We start from the raw sequence: 19,624 nt of genomic DNA, 5'->3' as shown, positions 1-19,624 counted from the left end.
CTAACATTTTAATGAAGGTTTCAACATTGCATAAATAAGACTGACAAACTACAAACAATTTTCATTTATTTTCCTTTTTCCCTTGCTCAAAAACAATTCGCCTTTGTAAAAGTACCACACACCTGCTAGGAAAGATATGTTGATGGGCTCAATGCTCTACACTCCAACCATCTCCATTATAAAGAGGACTGGAGACTTGCAACAATAGGTAATCTTTGGGGACAGTGACAATGCCCTGTGAAAACTTCAAAGTTTCAAACTTTCCTTCTGAACAGGCTAACTGGTGCATTGAAACTTGGAAATAAAAATGCCCTTTCATCCATTAAAGTCTGACATGCAATTGGGGTTAAGAGGAGATTTATCAAAAAATGACAGATTTTAGCAAATGACTGCATCACAACTTCTCAAAATGACTGGGTTAAACATATTGATATTTCATCAATTATTAACGATTATAGTGGACTAAAGATGCCAACCTGCTTGATCAGGAGACTGCAGTGCTGGAGAGCTGGGGTTCATCTCTGTGCTTTGTTGGGACCCACTGTTGAGGGCAACTGTTGCTTTATCTTCATTCCTGTTATTTCCTGAAGAACTGCCTTTATTGGAATAAATATTTTTCACGATGTTATTTCTTTTGATATTTATAAAAGTTCATTTTGAAGAATGCTATTAATGCAGTGTGCTTTTCAACATGATTACTGAAAAGCACATTAGAGGTGACGATACAGATTATCTGCAGTTCTTTTCTCTTCCACTAGAATTTTTCAAAGATGAACTCAGCTGCATTTTTGTAGAGGTTCATCTTTAAATTCCTTGATATTTGCATGGGGACATTTTAGATTTAAGTTTTACAATATGCAATAAAAGGAATTCCAAAACCCATATTATTTTTAAAGGGTCCTGTATTTTTCCTTTTGGTTCCACATAAAATGGAGTGTGTTTTCTTTAAATTACAATTCTTACACAACCTGACTTAAAATTTTAAACCAAGCACTTTCCTTCAGCATCTTAAGAAAATGGACACAGAATTAACTTTTCTATCTACTATTTTATAAAAATAACATGAATCCTAACAAGCTGAATTTCAGCCTACCTAAGAACTCCTCATTTTTGAGAAATTATGCTAACAGATGTGTACATGATATACTCTGGGCTTGACTCAGGATATATGAATGCATGTGCAGACAGATCTATACTTAAAAGCCTCAAATCCAATATTCAAAGGGATAACTATAATAGCCACCTATATTTATCTAAGGCTTTATTGGTTGCAAAGAGTTGAAATTTTAACCTACATTCTATTAGATGGCATGGAGTCCAAAGGGAGAGACAGCAAATGTAAAAAAAAAAAAAAAAAATACACACACACACACACACATATAGATATATATATCTATATATATATCTGAAAAGGGCCCAGTTTAAAAAGAGGAGATATAAATGAAACATGAAAAATTATGAGTTAAGTTCAATTTTAGTAAAGTCTGCAGGCAGGAACTTCCTCTATCAAATTTGGGCTGTTTCTAAAAAACAATAATTTAAGCTTATTCTGCCTTTGACAGTAGAAGTAGGGAAGTCCTTTACTTCTGTGGTACTATTTAATCCAGCAAATCTCTGTTAGGGCTCTAGAGCAATTCTTTTGCAGAAGATTTGATTTCCATAATCCCTGTAGAAAAGACATTTATATTTTAAATGAATTGGTCTGTAATCCTTTGAAATATACAACCTGCAGAGAGAGATTCCATTGCTCTGCATAATACACAGATATAAGATAGTATTGAATTAGTGCCGTACCGCTATGTGCCTCTGTCCTTTCTCTGCTGGTGCTTTTTAACCATAATCTTCTCCTGCTATTATTCTTATCTGCTGATGGTTCTTGAGGGGGATGTGGATGCATAACTTGCAGATCGGCTGGTACATTTTCATATCAAAGAACAAAAAGCCAGAACAGGAAGTACTATATGGTTTGAAATAACTCAGTAAATATAATTGTAGCTATAATGAGAATGTTCATATCATTGTGACATCATATAAAGCTGTATCAAAACCACAACTTATTCCTTCTTGGAAAATAGGCATTTGTTCAGATTCCATTATTGGGATTGTATCAGGCTTTCAAAATTACTGAGACAATTTATTCATGTAATATAACCTTATAGAGAGTTACAGGTAATTTGATTAATTATACATACAACATGCTATATTAAAAAATATAAAAAATGAAATGGATTGCTAATATAGAAAAATAATTGCTTCCTTGGATAGAGGAAGTCAATAAGTATGATTCATCAACAGCTTGGAAGGTAGTTTCCTAAAGAACCCTGCAGAACTGCGATCAAACCTGAAAAAGAACTCCTAAGTGTAATTTAATTGTGTAATCATCATCATAATAATTAACAGCATTCATAGCAGCATCTAATATTTACTGAACGCTTAATTTCTTGGCACAATATGATGTACTTGACTGGTTTTTCTTGTTGAATCCTCACAATGACCTTTGAGGCAGTCACTCTTCATTACTACTACTATTGCCAGTAGCCATTTTATCCCCATTTTACAGATGAGCAAACTGAGGCCCACAGGGTTTAGGAATTTTGATCAAGGTCTTACAGATGGTGGTAGAGCCAGGACTGAGTATCTACGGTCTTTATGTCCTTCTCTCAGTTTTGTACTGTATGAGAAATATAGTCTGTAATAGTGATCATTAATCTCTAAATCAAATAAAACGAACCCAAATGCCTTCCTTTTCAACTCTCACAAAAGTCAGACATGCAAGAATGGAAAAACTATAGTGAGTGATAAGCCTTTGGTACTGGTCTCAATTCTTTCCGATGATTACAAACTACAGATCATTTTACCTCTCTGTTAGCCATGAACCCTCAATCTACAAACTGGGACAAAAGTCTCTTCTTCACCAACAGGGTTCTCTGTGCATCAACAGGAGAAAATAAAAAGCACTTTACAAATGGAAGAGATTAAAAGATAAAATTAAGAAAACTTAAAATGCAAGTGGAGTTCCCAAAATATAGTTATTATGGAATGCTTTGTTATTTCCTCACCAGTCATCATAAAATAAAAACAGGGTACTATGGCAATTCGAAATAATGGAATAAAGAGAATATAAAGAGAATGATAGGTGGGGCGCCTGGGTGGCTCGGTCGGTTAAGCATTCTACTCGATCTTAGCTCAGGTCTTGATCTCAGGGTCATGAGTTCAAGCCCCTTGTAACCTACTTTAAATAAATAAATAAATAAGTATTAAAAAAAAGAGAGAGAGAATGATAGATTCCAGAAGAGAATATATGTATAAGAATTTGAAACAGGTTTCAATATCCACCATCTTTTTCATTTTTAAATGATAATTCTCTGGATGTTAAGATCTAATCAAGAATTTAACTTCAAATTTATCTTCACAAGAGCATTGCTATTTTCCCCTAGCTATTGACACTTATGTAGGATTCTTACCACGAACAGGTATAGTCTGCTTTATTTGGCGAATATTTTCTTTATCTGCTTGCTCCTCAGACTCTGGCATCAGCAAGGCTGACATCTCTGCGCTGCTAACACAGTCCTCAGTCACAGACTGTTGGCATGATCGGTTATTTCTGGACCCAATGGATCTTACTGTCTGTAAGGGACAGGAATTAATCTGCACATTTTACAATATGGGAATTGCATTTATTTCCTGTAGAATTTACAGAGACTAATAATATTTGGACAAATAAAAAGCGAGAAAAGAAACTAGAGGAAATGAGAAGGTTAGAAAGTTGGTGGAGAGGGAAATTATAGCAGAAAATTAGAAAGAAATGGAAGGAGAAATATAATGTGAGACAAAATAGAAGACAAACAAGTTTTCTAGACACATAAATTAAAATGTGCTTATAATCCATCTTTAGTAGGTAGGAGTTGAACTGAAAATCACTGCGTGTGTCAGAAATCCAAGGAAATTAAAAATAACATTTGAGAATCTGTTCATTGTAAGGTATCTGGTGAAGGTCCAACTCTTTTTTGAAGGAGACCACAAAATGTGCTCATATATATTTGCCTTTAAGTTTTGTGAACATATTTAATCAAAAGAATACTCGGAAATGGTAATTGTGTTGACATGACAAAAATAAAACCGTTTTGAGGTCTTTTAAAATCCAGAATTTCTGTTCCAAATTTATTCAAGCCTTATGCTTTTGGCATGTATTCTCTCTGCCTCTTTCCCCCGCCACCACCCGTGCACTGGGAAAGAACCCTCCTCCCATGCCCCTCACGCTTAGACAAGCTCTTCAGACCTTGCTCCTACCTCACTGGATATCCTCATGTTATTCCTTCTGCCAGAGAGTGGAGGTGGTCCCAGAACTCTGGATCCGAAAGCGATATGACAGACATCTTGATTTTTACTGTTCCGCATGCTACCTGTTCCCCTGTTAATGAACTGATCTGTTTTGTTCAAAGAAGGTAATAATAGTCCATTAATGGGCATAATGACAAACACCATGTTGCAATGTTTCTGAAAGTACAATCCAGGTGTCATATGATCTGTATCTCCCTTCCCCACTACAGGTCACTTATAAAAAATGCAGATACTGAAGCCCAACATTAGATATACTAGATATATAGAATTAGAATCTTGGGGAGGAGCAGCAGAAATCTCTAATTTTAACGAGTTCCCCCAAATGGTTCTTATGCTCACTGTCATTTGAGAACCACTGCCATAAATATTCTTCCTCAAAGAGAGAGAGAGAGAAAAGAAAAGAAAGGAAGCTACTAAAAAATACATCTTATTTTCTCTTTAAGGAAATAATTTAAATAAAACTATTTAACTCAATGGAACAAATATTTTTTTTTAAAGATTTTATTTATTTATTTGAGAGAGAGAATGAGAGACAGAGAGCATGAGAGGGAAGAGGGTCAGAGGGAGAAGCAGACCCCCCTGCTGAGCAGGGAGCCCGATGTGGGACTCAATCCCGGGACTCCAGGATCATGACCTGAGCCGAAGGCAGTCGCTTAACCAACTGAGCCACCCAGGCGCCCTCAATGGAACAAATATTTGATTGAGCACTCTTGAGCTTTTCCTAGAAGTTGTCAGCGATACAAAATAGCTAAGATATATCGCTTGCCCTCAAGGGAGGTGAGAGTACAAGTAAACAGGTAACTATAACATAAAGCAGCTCAGTGGAAATGAAGAAAAGTGACCTCTTGTTCCTCAAAAAATTAAAAATAGAATTACCCTATAATGCAGTAATCACAGTATTGGGTATTTACCCCCAAAATACAAAAACACTAATTTGAAGGCATTCCTGTACCTCTATGTTTATTGCAGCATTATTTACAATAGCCAAACTATGGAAGCAGCCCAAGTATTCAGTGATAGATGAACAGATTCAGAAGATGTGGTACATATATACAATGGAATATTATTTAGCCATAAAAAGAACTAAATCTTGCCATTTGCAAAGACATGGATGGAGCTAGAGAGTATAATGTAAAGCGAAACAAGTCAGTCAGAGAAAGACAAATACTGTATGATCTAACTGATACGTGGAACTTAAGAAGCAAGACAAATGAGCAAAGGGGAAAAAAAAAAGGGAGAGGAACAACCGTGAAACAGACTCTTAACTCTAGAGAACAAACTGATGGTTAGCAGAGGGGAGGTGGATGGGGAGGAAGGGTGAAATAGGGGATGGGGAGTACACTTACTATGATGGAAAAAAAAAAGAGTAAGTGACCTCTTGAATGGAGTTTGAATGACTGATAAGATTTCAAGAATAAAAGATGTAGGGTGCCCTAGAGAGAAGAAAGTGAATAAAGACAAGAGTGAACTGGTAGGGTATGCTTGGGGAGCAATGAAATTACCAGTTTAGCTAGAAGGATGGGTTTGGGTCACATTGAAAAGAGCCTTAAATTGCTAAAAGCCTATTCTAAATTTGGTAGGTGATAGGGTATCATTGAAAATTTTGGGGGAGAAGGAGAACAAACTGATAGGACCAGGATAAGGCAGGTGTGCTGACCAAACCTTGCTGCCTTTCCCTTCTGGGCACACAGGTATATTACATTTCTGAGCCTTCCCTGCAGTTATATGGGTCATGTGACTGACTTCTGGTTAATGAGACATGAGAAGTGAAATGTGAGATGTGTAAACTACTTCCTGGCCCCCTAAAACCTCCCGCATAATCCCCCATACTCTCTCTTCCCTCATCTCGACAAGACATCTGGGGGAGGGCTATAAGGCCTGGAGAAGAACCACTAGGTGAAAGGAGTCTGGGTCTCTGAATAACCTCATGGAAGGCTGCCCAAGGAACTCCTGATTGGATGAGGCTGTGGGGCTCTTTGTGACTGCAGGTGAGGGTGATGAACCTTAACTCAAAAAACTGCCTGCAATCTAGAAAACCTTCTGTTATGCCCACTTGCAAGACAGGACCAACCTTAACATTATGATATTGGCTCCAAGTAAGTCCACATTTGTCCTATAGTCCTGGATATATATGAGCTACTGGCTACTTCCTATCTGACCTATTCCCTGGAAAAAATTCCTATAGTTAGGTAGGTGGTTTCTTTAGCCTCTGCTGCAGAGTTGTAACTTTACATGTGGAGTTAAAAACCACTCTTCTGCAATGGCATGAAAAAAGGCACCAAAGTTTGTGAAAACACGCCATGCTTAGGAAGCTCCACTTGTTTAGATCTGAGTAGAAGTAATATGATGTGGGTAAATGGGTGTTTTCTGGGTTTGGTTTTATTTTTGCAGTAGATGAAGCTGAAGAGATGGGCAAGGGCCAGACTGTTGACATGATCTGAAAGAATGTTGCTGGACAGAAAATCTAAGGTGGCTGGCTAGCAAAGTGGTGAGGAGATACACCGTTCCAGTTTTCTTCAAATTCTTGAAGCCCTGTTAGGTAGAAGAGAGATTCCATTTGTCCAAAGGGCAGAATCAGAACTAATGAGAAGAACTGACTTCAAGGTTTTAGTCCAACATGAGGAACATCTTTAAGTATGTCTGGTCATTGTGGTGGAGAATTTTCTGTCATTCTGGCTCTTATAAAGCAGATTCAGATACCAGAGGACTCCCTACTTTCTATTTCTGGCCTAGTCCTCTCTTCTGAGTTCCATGCCTTGTATCCAGTGGCTTTCTTGCTCAGTTCCTCTTCCATGTCTTAAAGACACAAATGGAGAATGTAGTCCAGTGAATGGCACCACAATCCACAGAGTTTGAAGAGTTAGGATCTGGGTGTCATCCCTGACTCCTCTGTCCACCTTCTCCACAGCCAACCCAAGTCTACTTCTCTCTAACTCCTTGGTCAGCACTGCAGTCCAAGTGACCGTCATCCTTCTCCTGGATGATCACAGAGCCTCTCAAGGGATCTCCCATGTCCACACTGGCTCCCTGTCCCATGCCTCCTCCAAAATGTACCCAGAGCGGTCTTAGGCAAGCATATACCTGATCAAGTCATTCCTTTTCCTCACTTAAAACTTTTCAATGTCTTCCCTGCTGCAGTTAGGATTAGGAAGAAAGCCTTTAACAGTGGCTGCAAAAACCTACATGTTCTGGCTTCAGTTCATACCTTTCACCCCTCATTTTCTGCTCTCTCAGACTGGCCTCCTCAGTTCTTCCTGCCTACCAGAGCATTTGTGTGTGCTCTTCCCCATGCCTAAAAGGCTCTTCCAGTGTAGGTACTCCCATAAACTTTCCTTCCCATAACTTGTCAAATTGCACTTAAAAAATTTTTTTTTAAAATTCAGTTTAGTTAACATATAGTGTATTATTGGTTTTAGGGATAGAATTTAGTGATTCATCAGTATATATAATATATATAACATAACACCCAGTGCTCATTACATCAAGTGCCCTCCTTAATGCCCAACATCCAGTTACCCCCTCCCCCCACCCACCTCCCTTCCAGCAACCCTCAGTTTATTTCCTAGAGTTAAGAGTATTTTCTGGTTTGCCTCCCTCTCTATTTTTATCTTATTTTTCCTTCCCTTCCCCTATGTTCATCTGTTTTGTCTCTTAAATTCCACATATGAGTGAAATCATATGGTATTTGTCTTTGACTTATTTCCCTTAGCATAATACCCTCTAGCTCCATCCACCTCGTTGCAAATGGCAAGATTTCATTCTTTAAAAATACTTTTACATGTGTTTGTGAGATTTGCTGATAATGTGTGCTTCAGTAGATATAAACTCAATAGCCTAGTTTGTCACCCCTAAATTGCTAGTCTGGTGCCTGACATGGAATTATAGATCCTTGCTGAGCAAAATGAATGAATCATTAAATGTAATGAGTCAAATGGGATGTTGGATTAAATGACTAAATATTTCTAACTATGGCTGGAATTTCATTTTTCATTTTAAGAAAATTCCAACTGCAGGTTTTATGTGTGAATTGAGGAAGACTGGGCAGGACTGGACAACTGCCAGGATATGGAGGATGAGAGAGAAGGGTCAACAATGACCAAGACGTTGATAATTACATGACTGGTGTGGCTTTCAATATCAGTAGTGCTATGGCACCCCAATCAGATACCTACTCAGGTTACATGTGAAATGTTCTACTGTTAGCACATAGACTTGGCTGTGTGTGCATCTGTATTTTTTTTAGTCATTATAAATATCCATTTGGAGTTAGCAAAACACTGTTAGTCTCTCAGGATCAACAACAGAAAGAAATGACACTCAAATCCCAGGCCAATTGGAAAAATTTATTATAGAATCTGTCATTATTTGTACCATTTGTGACCAAGTAGAACAAATCCTAGACTATTGATTTTGTTCTCAAATGTGGATTTTCCCAGAAAGAAAGAGCCACTGAAGGTCCTGAAGGGTATGGGATATGGCTTGGGCCTACATGGGAATTTTTAGTATCAGAATAGGAAATTTTTTTTTTTTACTTCCAGTCATGGGAACCATTAGGCTATGGGCATATTTTTTGCATATCTTTCTGTTCAAACATCTTATGGGGCAATTTCCTCAATGTTTTTTCATTTTCTTTATATATAGTCTCCCCCAACTAATTTAAGCTCCTTTAAGTAGAAAGACCATTTATTTGGTTGTGTATGTACCTCCATCTGTGGAGCCCAGCACAGTATGTGGCAGACAATGGATAAAGTTCACCACAATTGTTAAATAGTATTCAAGATTAAAAGGAAGATTTTTTAGGGGAGAGAATATTTCAAAAAATCATACTGACATAGTTCTAGCTATAATTCCAACAAAATGTACACATTAACTAGTTTGTAGCTATTTAAAAAATTAAAATTCCTAAATATCTTGAATTTTTTAGAGGAATCTCTTACTTAGCAGTGGATGTCCAGTGACCATTCAAGATACACATAAACCTCATATAATATAGTCTTCTAAATCACAGAAAATTAGATATGATTCTGTATTTTATAAGAGGATCTACTATAGGATTTCTTTAAAGAGTAATCTACCACTCTGTATTTAAAGTTAAGTCTATTTTTTAAAATTCACAAATGCTAGCACACTTTTTTCACAAACCAAAGTATACCAATACTCAACCATTAAGTATCTCTTTATTAATAGACTTCTTTAAATTTCTTGGTACAATTAACATATACACATTCTTAAAGGCTGTTTCATTTTAGTAATTCTGTTTATAATCATTAATTGTTACAATTATCTCTATAAACATGTATCATGCTATTTATCTACTATGAGACAATCCTAATTAAAACCTACAAGGAAAAGTAATTTATTGGTTTTTAAAATAAAAAGTAAAAGGGACAAAGTTTCTATAATGAGAAAAACCTTAATAAAAGAAAACTACAAGCAGAAACGCATGCCTTTTGAATTCTAAAGTGAGCTCTTTTAAGGGCTGATATCAATATGCACAATATAAGGTTAAAAATCAAGATTAGATTAAAGTCATGCTCTAGGCATTTCATTTTCTTGAGTTTGCGGAAAATGAACTTGGTGTAGGTCAGAGATGTTACCATTAATTATTTTGCTATTTTATGAGGGGTACATGCCTTTGTAGTTAGAATATAAAACCTGAGGGTCTACTCTCTAATTGTCTTTTAGAAAAATAAACATTCATTTTTGTCTCAAGATACAATGTTCTAATTATTATAGTCATTTAAGTTTGCAGGGTTTTCAAAGCTTAACCAGAAAAACCTGCTGAATTTTCAAATCTAATCATTGAAGGGTCATGCTCAAGACATATCTATTATCTGACAGTCAAATCAGAATTAAACTTGCTATCAGAATCCAATCTTGAATTGGATTAATTTTTATTTTATTATATGTGCACCATTATAAAGAATGTCAAAAATACAAAAAAGGCTGATCTAGTAAAGCAATATTATTTTAGACAAGGTACTTAACCTTTTAAGCCTCACTTCCTTTCATAAGATTAGGATAAAATAGTACTTAAGTCATGGTGTTTTTGTTAGATCGTATGAAACAATGCATGTAACATGCCAAATACTGTGCTTAGTAGGGACTAAATGCTTAATAAATATGTTATTAATATCTTCCATCTTGAATAGCATTTAACACTTTACAGAGTCCATTCATAATCACTTATTTCTTTATGCATCCATCCTTTCAGTAGTGACTGGGCACGTGGTCTGGGCAGTTGTACCTCATTAATAAAAAGTTTAAGACATTTTTTAAAGGCAATAAAACATATTACAAACTAAAATTAGAATATCTCTTTCTCCTCTAAACTTGAGTACGACCTTAGATAATGTCATCTGTGAGTAAAGTGAGGATATGGCAACAAGATAAAAAGTAATAAGGCACAAGATATTACTTTTCTTCACAAACTCTTAATTTATTAAAAAGCTATCAATAACCGGGGGGAGGAGCAAGATGGCAGAGGAGTAGGGGACCTAAATTTCGTCTGGTCCCAGGAATTCAGCTAGATAGTTATCAAACCATTCAGAACACCTACAAACTCAACAGGAGATCAAAGAAAAGAATAGCAGCAACTCTCTGAACAGAAAAGCGACTACTTTCTGGAAGGTAGGATGTGTGGAGAAGTGAATCTGAGGCAATATTCGGGAAGATAGATCGCAGAGGGAGGGAGCCTCCTCAGCCGGCTACCAGCAAGTGACAGAGCAGCAGAGCACAAAATCAGAACTTTTAGAAGTCCACTCTGCTGAGGGATGTCACTCCAGTGGCTAAGCAGGGGGTGGAACCCTCGCTAGGACAGTGTGGTCTCAGGACCCTCAGGGTCACATAAAGCCTGGGGGTGCCAAAGTGCGGCAGAGCTCCCAGGTATCGGAGGGGGAAGCCAGCTGCAAAGACGGAGCTGAGAAGTGGGCTCTCAGCTTGGGGTTGCCATAAACCGTGATCCACAGCACAGTTGGGCCACTGCTCCTCCAGCAGGGACCCAACAAGAGGCAGATCCAGGGAGACTCCCCTTCCTCCCCTGGGAGGAGTGGTGTGTGAGCACACTGCAGGAATCTGCTGAGTTTGGAGACTCCAAATGGGGTCGTGTGCCAGAAATAGAAATGCTCGGTCAGAGGCCGGGTGAGCACGGAGTGCGGCGGGATAACAGGGAGACAAGAGTGAAATGCTTTTCTCTGGGGGCATGCTGAGGAGTGGGGCCCCGACCTCTTGGCTCCTCTGGGACCAGAGATTGGGAGGCTGCAATTTTCACTCTCGTCCTCCAAAGCTGTACAGAAAGTTCAAAGTTAATTTTCAAAATTTTCTTTATTTTTTCTTTTTCTATTTTTTTAGTTGAATTTTTCTTCTTTCCTTTTTCAACTAACATTTTATCAATTCCTTTTTAAAAATCTTTTAAAATTTTTCATTTTTACAGTCATATCTCTTCATTGTATTTAACCTTTTTTTTTGGTGTATATATATAAGCTTTTCTTTCTTTAAAATTTTGGGATACAGTTTCTTCTAACAGACCAAAATATACCCTAAATCTAGTGTATGATGTTGTCCTAGTCTCCCGCCTGATCACATTCTCTCATTAAAAAATTTTTTTTTTCATTCTTTTTTCAAACAACTTATCAATTCCTTTTTAAAAATCCTTTTAATTTTCATCTTTACAGTCATATTCCATTGCTCCATCGTATTTACCCTTATGTTTATATATATGTAAGTTTTTCTTTCTTTAAAATTTTGGGAGGCAATTTCTTCTAACAGACCAAAATACACACAAAATCTAGTGTGTGGCTCTGTTAAATTCACTAGCCTGATCATATTCTTTTTTTTTTTTTCCTTTCTTCCCCCAACCCCAGTTTCAGGTCTTTTCTGATTTGTTTAGTGTATATTTTTCTGGGGTCGTTGTTACCCTTTTAGCATTTTTTTAGCATTTTGTTCTCTCATTCATCTATTCTCCTCTGGACAAAATGACAAGACAGAAGAACTCACCTCAAAAAAAGAAAAAAGAACAAGAGGCAGTACTGACTGCCAGGGACCTAATCAATAGGGACATTAGTAAGATGTCAGAACTAGAGTTCAGAATGACAATTATAAAGATACTAGCTGGGCTTGAAAAAAGTATAAAAGATACTAGAGAATCCCTTTCTGGAGAAATAAAAGAACTAAAATCTAAACAAGTCGAAATCAAAAAGGCTATTAATGAGGTCCAATAAAAAATGGAGGCTCTAACTGCTAGGATAAATGAGGCAGAAGAAGAACTAGTGATATAGAAGACCAAATGATGGAGAATAAAGAAGCTGAGAAAAAGAGATAAACAACTACTGGATTATGAGGGCAGAATTTGAGAGATAAGTGATACCATAAAGTGAAACAACATTAGAATAACTGGGATCCCAGAAGAAAAAGAAAGAGAGAGAGGGGCAGAAGGTATATTGGAGCAAATTATAGCAGAAAACTTCCCTAATTTGGGGAAGGAAATGCATCAAAATCCAGGAGGCACAGAGAAGGCCCCAAATCAATAAAAATAGGTCAACACCCCAACACCTAATAGAAAAACTTACAAGTCTCAGAGACAAAGAGAAAATCCTGAAAGCAGCTCTGGACAAGAGGCCCGTAACCTACAAGGGTACAAACATTAGACTGGCAGCAGACCTATCCACAGACCTGGCAGGCCAGAAAGGACTGGCATTAAATATTCAGAGCACTAAATGAGAAAAATATGCAGCCAAGAATACTATATCCAGCTAGGCTGTCATTGAAAATAGGAGAGATAAAAAGCTTCCAGGACAAACAAAAACTAAAAGAAATTGTGAATACCAACACAGCCCTACAAAAAATATTGAAAGGGGCCCTCTAAGCAAAGAGAGAGCCTAAAAATAACATAGACTGGAAAGGAACAGAGACAATAGACGGTAACAGTCACTTTACAGGCAATACAATGGCATTAAATTAATATCTTTCAATAGTTACCTGAATGTAAATGGGCTAAATACCCAATCAAAAGACATAGGGTATCAGACTGGATAAAAAAACAAGACCCATTGATATGCTGTCTGCAAGAGACTCATTTTAGACCCAAAGACACCTCCAGATTGAAAGTGAGGGGGTGGAAAACTATTTACCATGCTAATGGACATCAAAAGAAAGGTGGGGTGGCAATCCTTATATCAGACAAATTAGATTTTAAACCAAAGACTATAATAAGAGATGAGGAAGGACACTACAGCATACTTAAAGGGTCTATCCAACAAGAAGATCTAATAATTTTAAATATCTATGCCCCTAACATGGGAGCAGCCAATTATATAAGCCAGGTAATAACAAAATCAAAGAAACACATTGATAACAATACAATAATAGTAGGGGGCTTTTAACACACCTCTCATTCAAATGGACAGATCATCTAAGCAAAAGATCAACAAGGAAATAAAGGCTTTAAATGACACACTGGATCAGATGGACTTCAAAGATATATTCAGAACATTCCATCCCAAAGCAACAGAATACATATTCTTCTCAACTGCACATGGAACATTCTCCAGAATAGATCACATCCTAGGTCACAAATCAGGTCTCAACCGGTACCAAAAGATTGGGATCATTCCCTGAATATTTTCGGACCACAATGCTTTGAAACCAGAACTCAATCATAAGAGGAAAGTTGGAAAGAACTCAAATACACGGTGGCTAAAAAGCATCCTACTAACGAATGAATGGGTCAACTAGGAAATTAAAGAAGAATTCAAAAAATTCATGGAAACCAATGAAAATGAAAACACAACTGTTCAAAATCTTTGGGATGCAGCAAAGGCGGTCCTAAGAGGAAAGTATATAGCAATAGAAGCCTTTCTCAAGAAACAAGAAAGTTCTCAAATACACATCCTAACCCTACTCCTAAAGGAGCTGGAGAAAGAAGAAGCCTAAACTCAGCAGGAGAAGAGAAATAATAAGGATCAGAGCAGATATCAATGAAATAGAAACCAAAAGAACAGTAGAACAGATCAACAAAACTAGGAGCTGATTCTTTGAAAGAATTAATAAGATTGATAAACCCCTGGCTAGACTTATCAAAAAGAAAAGCGGAAGGACTCAAATAAATAAAATCATGAATGAAAGAGGTTAGATTATAACAGACACCAAAGAAATACAAACAATTACAGGAACATATTATGAGCAACTATATGCTAGCAAATTAGATAATCTGGAAGAAGTGGATCCATTCCTAGAGACGTATAAACTACCAAAACTGAACCAGAAAGAAATAGAAAACCTGAACAGACCCATAAGGACTAAGGAAATTGAAGTGGTAATCAAAAATCTCCCAACAAACAAGAGCCCAGGGCCAGATGGTTTCCCAGGGGAATTCTACCGAACATTTAAAGAAGAATAAATACCTATTCTTCTGAAGCTCTTTCAAAAAATAGAAATGGAAGGAAAACTTCCAAACTCATTTTATGAGGCCAGCATTACCTTGATCCCAAAACCAGACAAAGACCCCATCAAAAAGGAGAACTACAGGGGCACCTGGGTGGCTCAGTGATTAAGCGTCTGCCTTCGGCTCAGGTCATGATCCCAGGGTCCTGGGATCGAGCCCCGCATCAGGCTCCCTGCTCAGCAGGAAGCCTGCTTCTCCCTCTCCCACTCCCCCTGCTTGTGTTCCCTCTCTCACTGTCTCTCTCTCTGTCAAATAAATAAAATCTTAAAAAAAAAAAAGGAGAACTACAGTCCAATATCCCTGATGAACATGGATGCAAAAATTCTCACCAAAATACTAGCCAGTAGGATCCAACAGTACATTAAAAGGATTATTCACCACGACCAAGTGGGATTTATTTCTGGGCTGCAAGGTTGGTTCAAATTCCACAAATCAATCAATGTGATACAATACATTAATAAAAGAAAGAACAAGAACCATATGACCTCTCAATAGATGCAGAAAAAGCATCTGACAAAGTACAGCATCATTTCTTGATTAAAACTCTTCATAGTGTAGGGATAGAGGGTACATACCTCAATATCATAAACACCATCTCTGAAAAACCCACACTGAATATCATACTCAATTGGGAAAACCTGAGAGCTTTTCCCCTAAGGTCAGGAACATGGCAGGGATGTCCATTATCACCACTGCTACTCAACATAGTACTAGAAGTCCTAGCCACAGCAATCAGACAACAAAAAGAAATAAAAGGCATCCGAATCAGCAAAGAAGTGAAACTCTCACTTTTTGCAGATGATATGATACTCTGTGTGGAAAACCCAAAAGACTCCACCCCAAAACTGCTAGAACTCATACAGGAATTCAGTAAAGTGGCAGGATATAAAATCAATGCTCAGAAATCAGTGGCATTTCTATACAACAACAAGACAGAAGAAAGAGAAATTAAGGAGTTGATCCCATTTACAATTGCACCCCAAACCATAAGATACCTAGGAATAAATCTGGCCAAGGAGGCCAAGGATCTATACTCAGAAAACTATAGAATACTCATGAAAGAGATTGAGGAAGACAGAAAGAAATGGAAAAACGTTCCATGCTCATGGATTGGAAGAACAAATATTGTGAAAATGTCTATGCTACCTAGAGCAATCTACACATTTAATGCAATCCCCATCAAAATACCATCAACTTTTTTCAGAGAAATGGAACAAATAATCCTAAAATTTGTATGGAACCAGAAAAGACCCCGCATAGCCAGAGGAATGTTGAAAAAGAAAAGCAAAGCCAGTGGCATCACAATTCCAGACTTCAAGCTCTATTACAAAGCTGTAATCATCAAGACAGTATGGTACTGGCAAAAAAAAAAAAAAAAACAGGCACATAGATCAATGGAACAGAATAGAGAGCCCAGAAATGGACCCTCAACTCTATGGTCAACTCATCTTTGACAAAGCAGGAAAGAATGTCCAGTGGAAAAAAGACAGTCTCTTCAACAAATGGTGTTGGGAAAATTGGACAGCCACATGCAGAAGAATGAAACTGGACCATTTTCTTACACCACACACAAAAACAGACTCAAAATGGATGAAAGACCTAAATGTGAGATGGGAGTCCATCAAAATCCTAGAGGAGAACACAGGTAGCAACCTCTTTGACCTCAACCACAGCAACTTCTTCCTAGAAACATCGCCAAAGGCAAGGGAAGCAAGGGCAAAAATGAACTATGGGGACTTCATCAAGATAAAAAGTTTTTGCAAAGCAAAGGAAACAGTCAACAAAACCAAAAGACAACGACAGAACGGGAGAAAATATTTGCAAATGACATATTAGATATAGGGCTAGTATCCAAAATCTCTAAAGAACTTATCAAACTCCACACCCAAAGAACAACTAATCCAATCAAGAAATAGGCAGAAGACATGAACAGACATTTCTGCAAAGAAGACATCCAAATGGCCAACTGACACATGAAAAAGTGCTCAACATCACTCTGCAGCAGGAAATCCAAATCAAAACCTCAATGAGATACCACCTCACACCAGTCAGAATGGCTACAATTAACAAGTCAGGAAATGACAGATGTTGGCAGGGATGCAGAGAAAGGGGAACCCTCCTACACTGTTGGTGGGAATGCAAGGTGGTGCAGCTACTCTGGAAAACAGTACGGAGGTTCCTCAAAAAGTTGAAAATAGAGCTACCCTATGACCCATCAATTGCACTACTGGGTATTTACCCCAAAGATACAAATGTAGTGATCCCAAGGGGCATGTGCACCCCAATGTTTATTGAAGCAATGTCCACAACAGCTAACTATGGAAAGAACCTAGATGTTCATCAACAGATGAGTGGATAAAGATGTGGTGTATAGATAGATAGATAGATAGATAGATAGATAGATAGATAAAAAATAAAGATGTGTATATATATACATATATATACATATAAATATATATATATGATGGAATATTATGCAGCCATCAAAAAATGAAATCTTGCCATTTGCAATGATGTGGATGGAACTAGAGGGTATTATGCTAAATGAAATAAGTCAATCAGAGAAAGACAAGTATCATATGATCTCACTGATATGTGGAATTTCACAAACAAGGCAGAGGATCATAGGGGAAGGGAGGGAAAAATGAAACAAGATGAAACCAGAGAGTGAGACAAACCATAAGAGACTCTTAATCTCGGGAAACAAACTGAGGGTTGCTGGAGTGGAGGGAGGTGGAAGGGATGGGGTGGCTGGGTGATGGACATTGGGGAGGGTATGTGCTATGGTGAGCACTGTGAATTGTGTAAGACTGTTGAATCACAGACCTGTACCTCTGAAACAAATAATACATGATATGTTAAAAAAAAAAAAAAAAAAAAAAGCTATCAGTAGCCTAGTTCTTCGTCTTTAGTATTAATGAGTAAAGAAACCTTTTCAGGGAAACAATTTTATTATCTCAAGAAAACTTTCCATTTTGAATGAGTGGAGCTTAAATATAATATAGGCTTTGGTAGATAATTTCCATCATTTGGTTTTGGAAATAGCACAGTTTCGTATAACACAAGAAGGTTCCCCAGAAGAAAATCCTTAAAACAAGTAGTGAGAAATTGCTTAATGGGAGTAAGCAGTTAAGAATTCATCTCTCAAACCAGACTGCCTGGTCACATCCTAGGTCTACCACTCACTAATTACTTTGTCTCTGTGAGCCTCACTATCCTTATCTACAAAATGGTGATTATGATGGTTTCTACACAAAAAGGTATATGAGAGGATTAAATGGGATAAATGATGTGTGATGGCTAAATTTATATATCAACTTGACTGGGCCCACAGGGTTCCTAGATTAAACATTGCTCTGAGTATGACTGTGAGGACATTTCTGGATGAAATGAACATTTCAATTGGTAAATTCCACCCCAAGGTAGGTGGATCTCATCACCCAATCTAAGGAGGGCCTGAATAGAACAAAAAGATGGAGGAAGGGAGACTTTGATCCCTCTGTCTGACCCCTTAAGGTAGGACATTGGTCTTTAGCCGTCCTCAGACTGGTGCTTTCACTATTGGCTCTCCTGGATTTGGACAGGAACTGCACCATTGGCTCTTCTGGGCCTCCAACTTGACCACTGCAGGTCCTGGGACTTCTCAGTTTCCATAACTGCATGACCCAATTCCTTATGATAGGTCTCTCTCTCTCTCCCTCTCTCTCTCTATATATATTCTAAAACCAAATGATGGAAATTATCTATCAAGGCCTATATTATATGTAAATTGTATATATGTGTGTGTTCTGTTTCTCTGGAGAAACCTGACACTGTGTAAAGGATACAGCAAAAAGTCACTAAACATTAGTGGTGATGGTGATGATGATTTGCTGCTTAATATACTCACCTGCTCAAATTATATGGCTAGCATTTCATTCACTCACTTGATCACTTAATTAACAAATATCTATTGAGTTCCTGGTAAGTGTTGAGCTAGGTGCTAAGGATACAACAATAAATAGGACCCCTGCAGTTTTGAAGCTCACATTCCCCTTGGGGAGACAGCAACAAGCAAACAATTAAGTAAAAAGAACGTATCAGGTAAGGATAAGAGCTGTGATGGAAATAAAAGCAGGGTGATGTTACAGAGAGGGTGTCTTGGGGGTTATTGGATGATTATAGCCCCATGTTCATCACTATGTGAACTATTTGTAAAAATGTATGTGAGCATAATTGATACTAACATGGTATAGATTGTCATAGATATTCCCCTATTATATCATAAATAAACAAGTTTAATATGCAACTATATACTTAAAAGATTTGTCATTAATTTTGGATTTCCTTCCCATTATATATTTTAAATGAGAATACTGACATTAAGTAAAGAAATATATTTTAATTTTATAGCAATTCTCTGGGCTTTTCAAAAGACAGAAAGGTATACAGAAGAAACTAAACATTTCTCATAGTTGCTCTAACATAATATATATCTATTGACATCACAAATCATGAACATATTTAGAAAGTTACAATTCTCTAACAGAGGAAGATATGAGGAATAAGTCTTATTTTCCTGACCCTACCTCTACTAGTCCGTGTTCCTGAAGTTTATTAATTTTCGTGTGTTTCCTTAAAAAATGTACCCCAAAGATACAAATGTAGTGATCCGAAGGGGTACGTGCTCCCCAATGTTTATAGCAGCAATGTCCATAATAGCCAAACTATGGAAAGAGCCAAGATGTCCATCGACAGATGAATGGGTAAAGAAGATGTGGTATATATATATATATATATATATATATATATATATATATACACACACACACACACAATGGAATATTATGCAGCCATCAAAAA

The 19,624-nt window shown here is 37.3% G+C and overlaps 1 protein-coding gene across 7 annotated transcripts in view; it reads right to left on the bottom strand.

Moving 5' to 3' along the window:
• Positions 1-19,624, bottom strand: part of CFAP20DC (CFAP20 domain containing) — a 261,449-nt gene that overhangs the window by 91,957 nt on the left and 149,868 nt on the right. For 4 of the 7 annotated variants that reach the window (XM_034997947.1, XM_034997948.1, XM_034997949.1 and 1 more), the window contains exon 8: positions 477-596. In XM_034997947.1, the coding sequence (XP_034853838.1) occupies positions 477-596 (120 nt within the window). Of the gene's footprint in view, positions 1-476; positions 597-1,400; positions 1,912-3,464; positions 3,628-4,290; positions 4,428-19,624 lie in introns of those variants that run through there. The other 3 variants (XM_034997952.1, XM_034997953.1, XM_034997951.1) reach the window with 2 other exon arrangements.

This window comes from Mirounga leonina, unplaced genomic scaffold (assembly GCF_011800145.1).
Source record: "Mirounga leonina isolate KUSES-001 unplaced genomic scaffold, KU_Mleo_1.0 Mir_94, whole genome shotgun sequence".
NCBI classification, from domain to species: domain Eukaryota; kingdom Metazoa; phylum Chordata; class Mammalia; order Carnivora; family Phocidae; genus Mirounga; species Mirounga leonina.
Note: the sequence above shows the minus strand (reverse complement) of the source record. Positions and strands in the feature narration are given on the sequence as shown.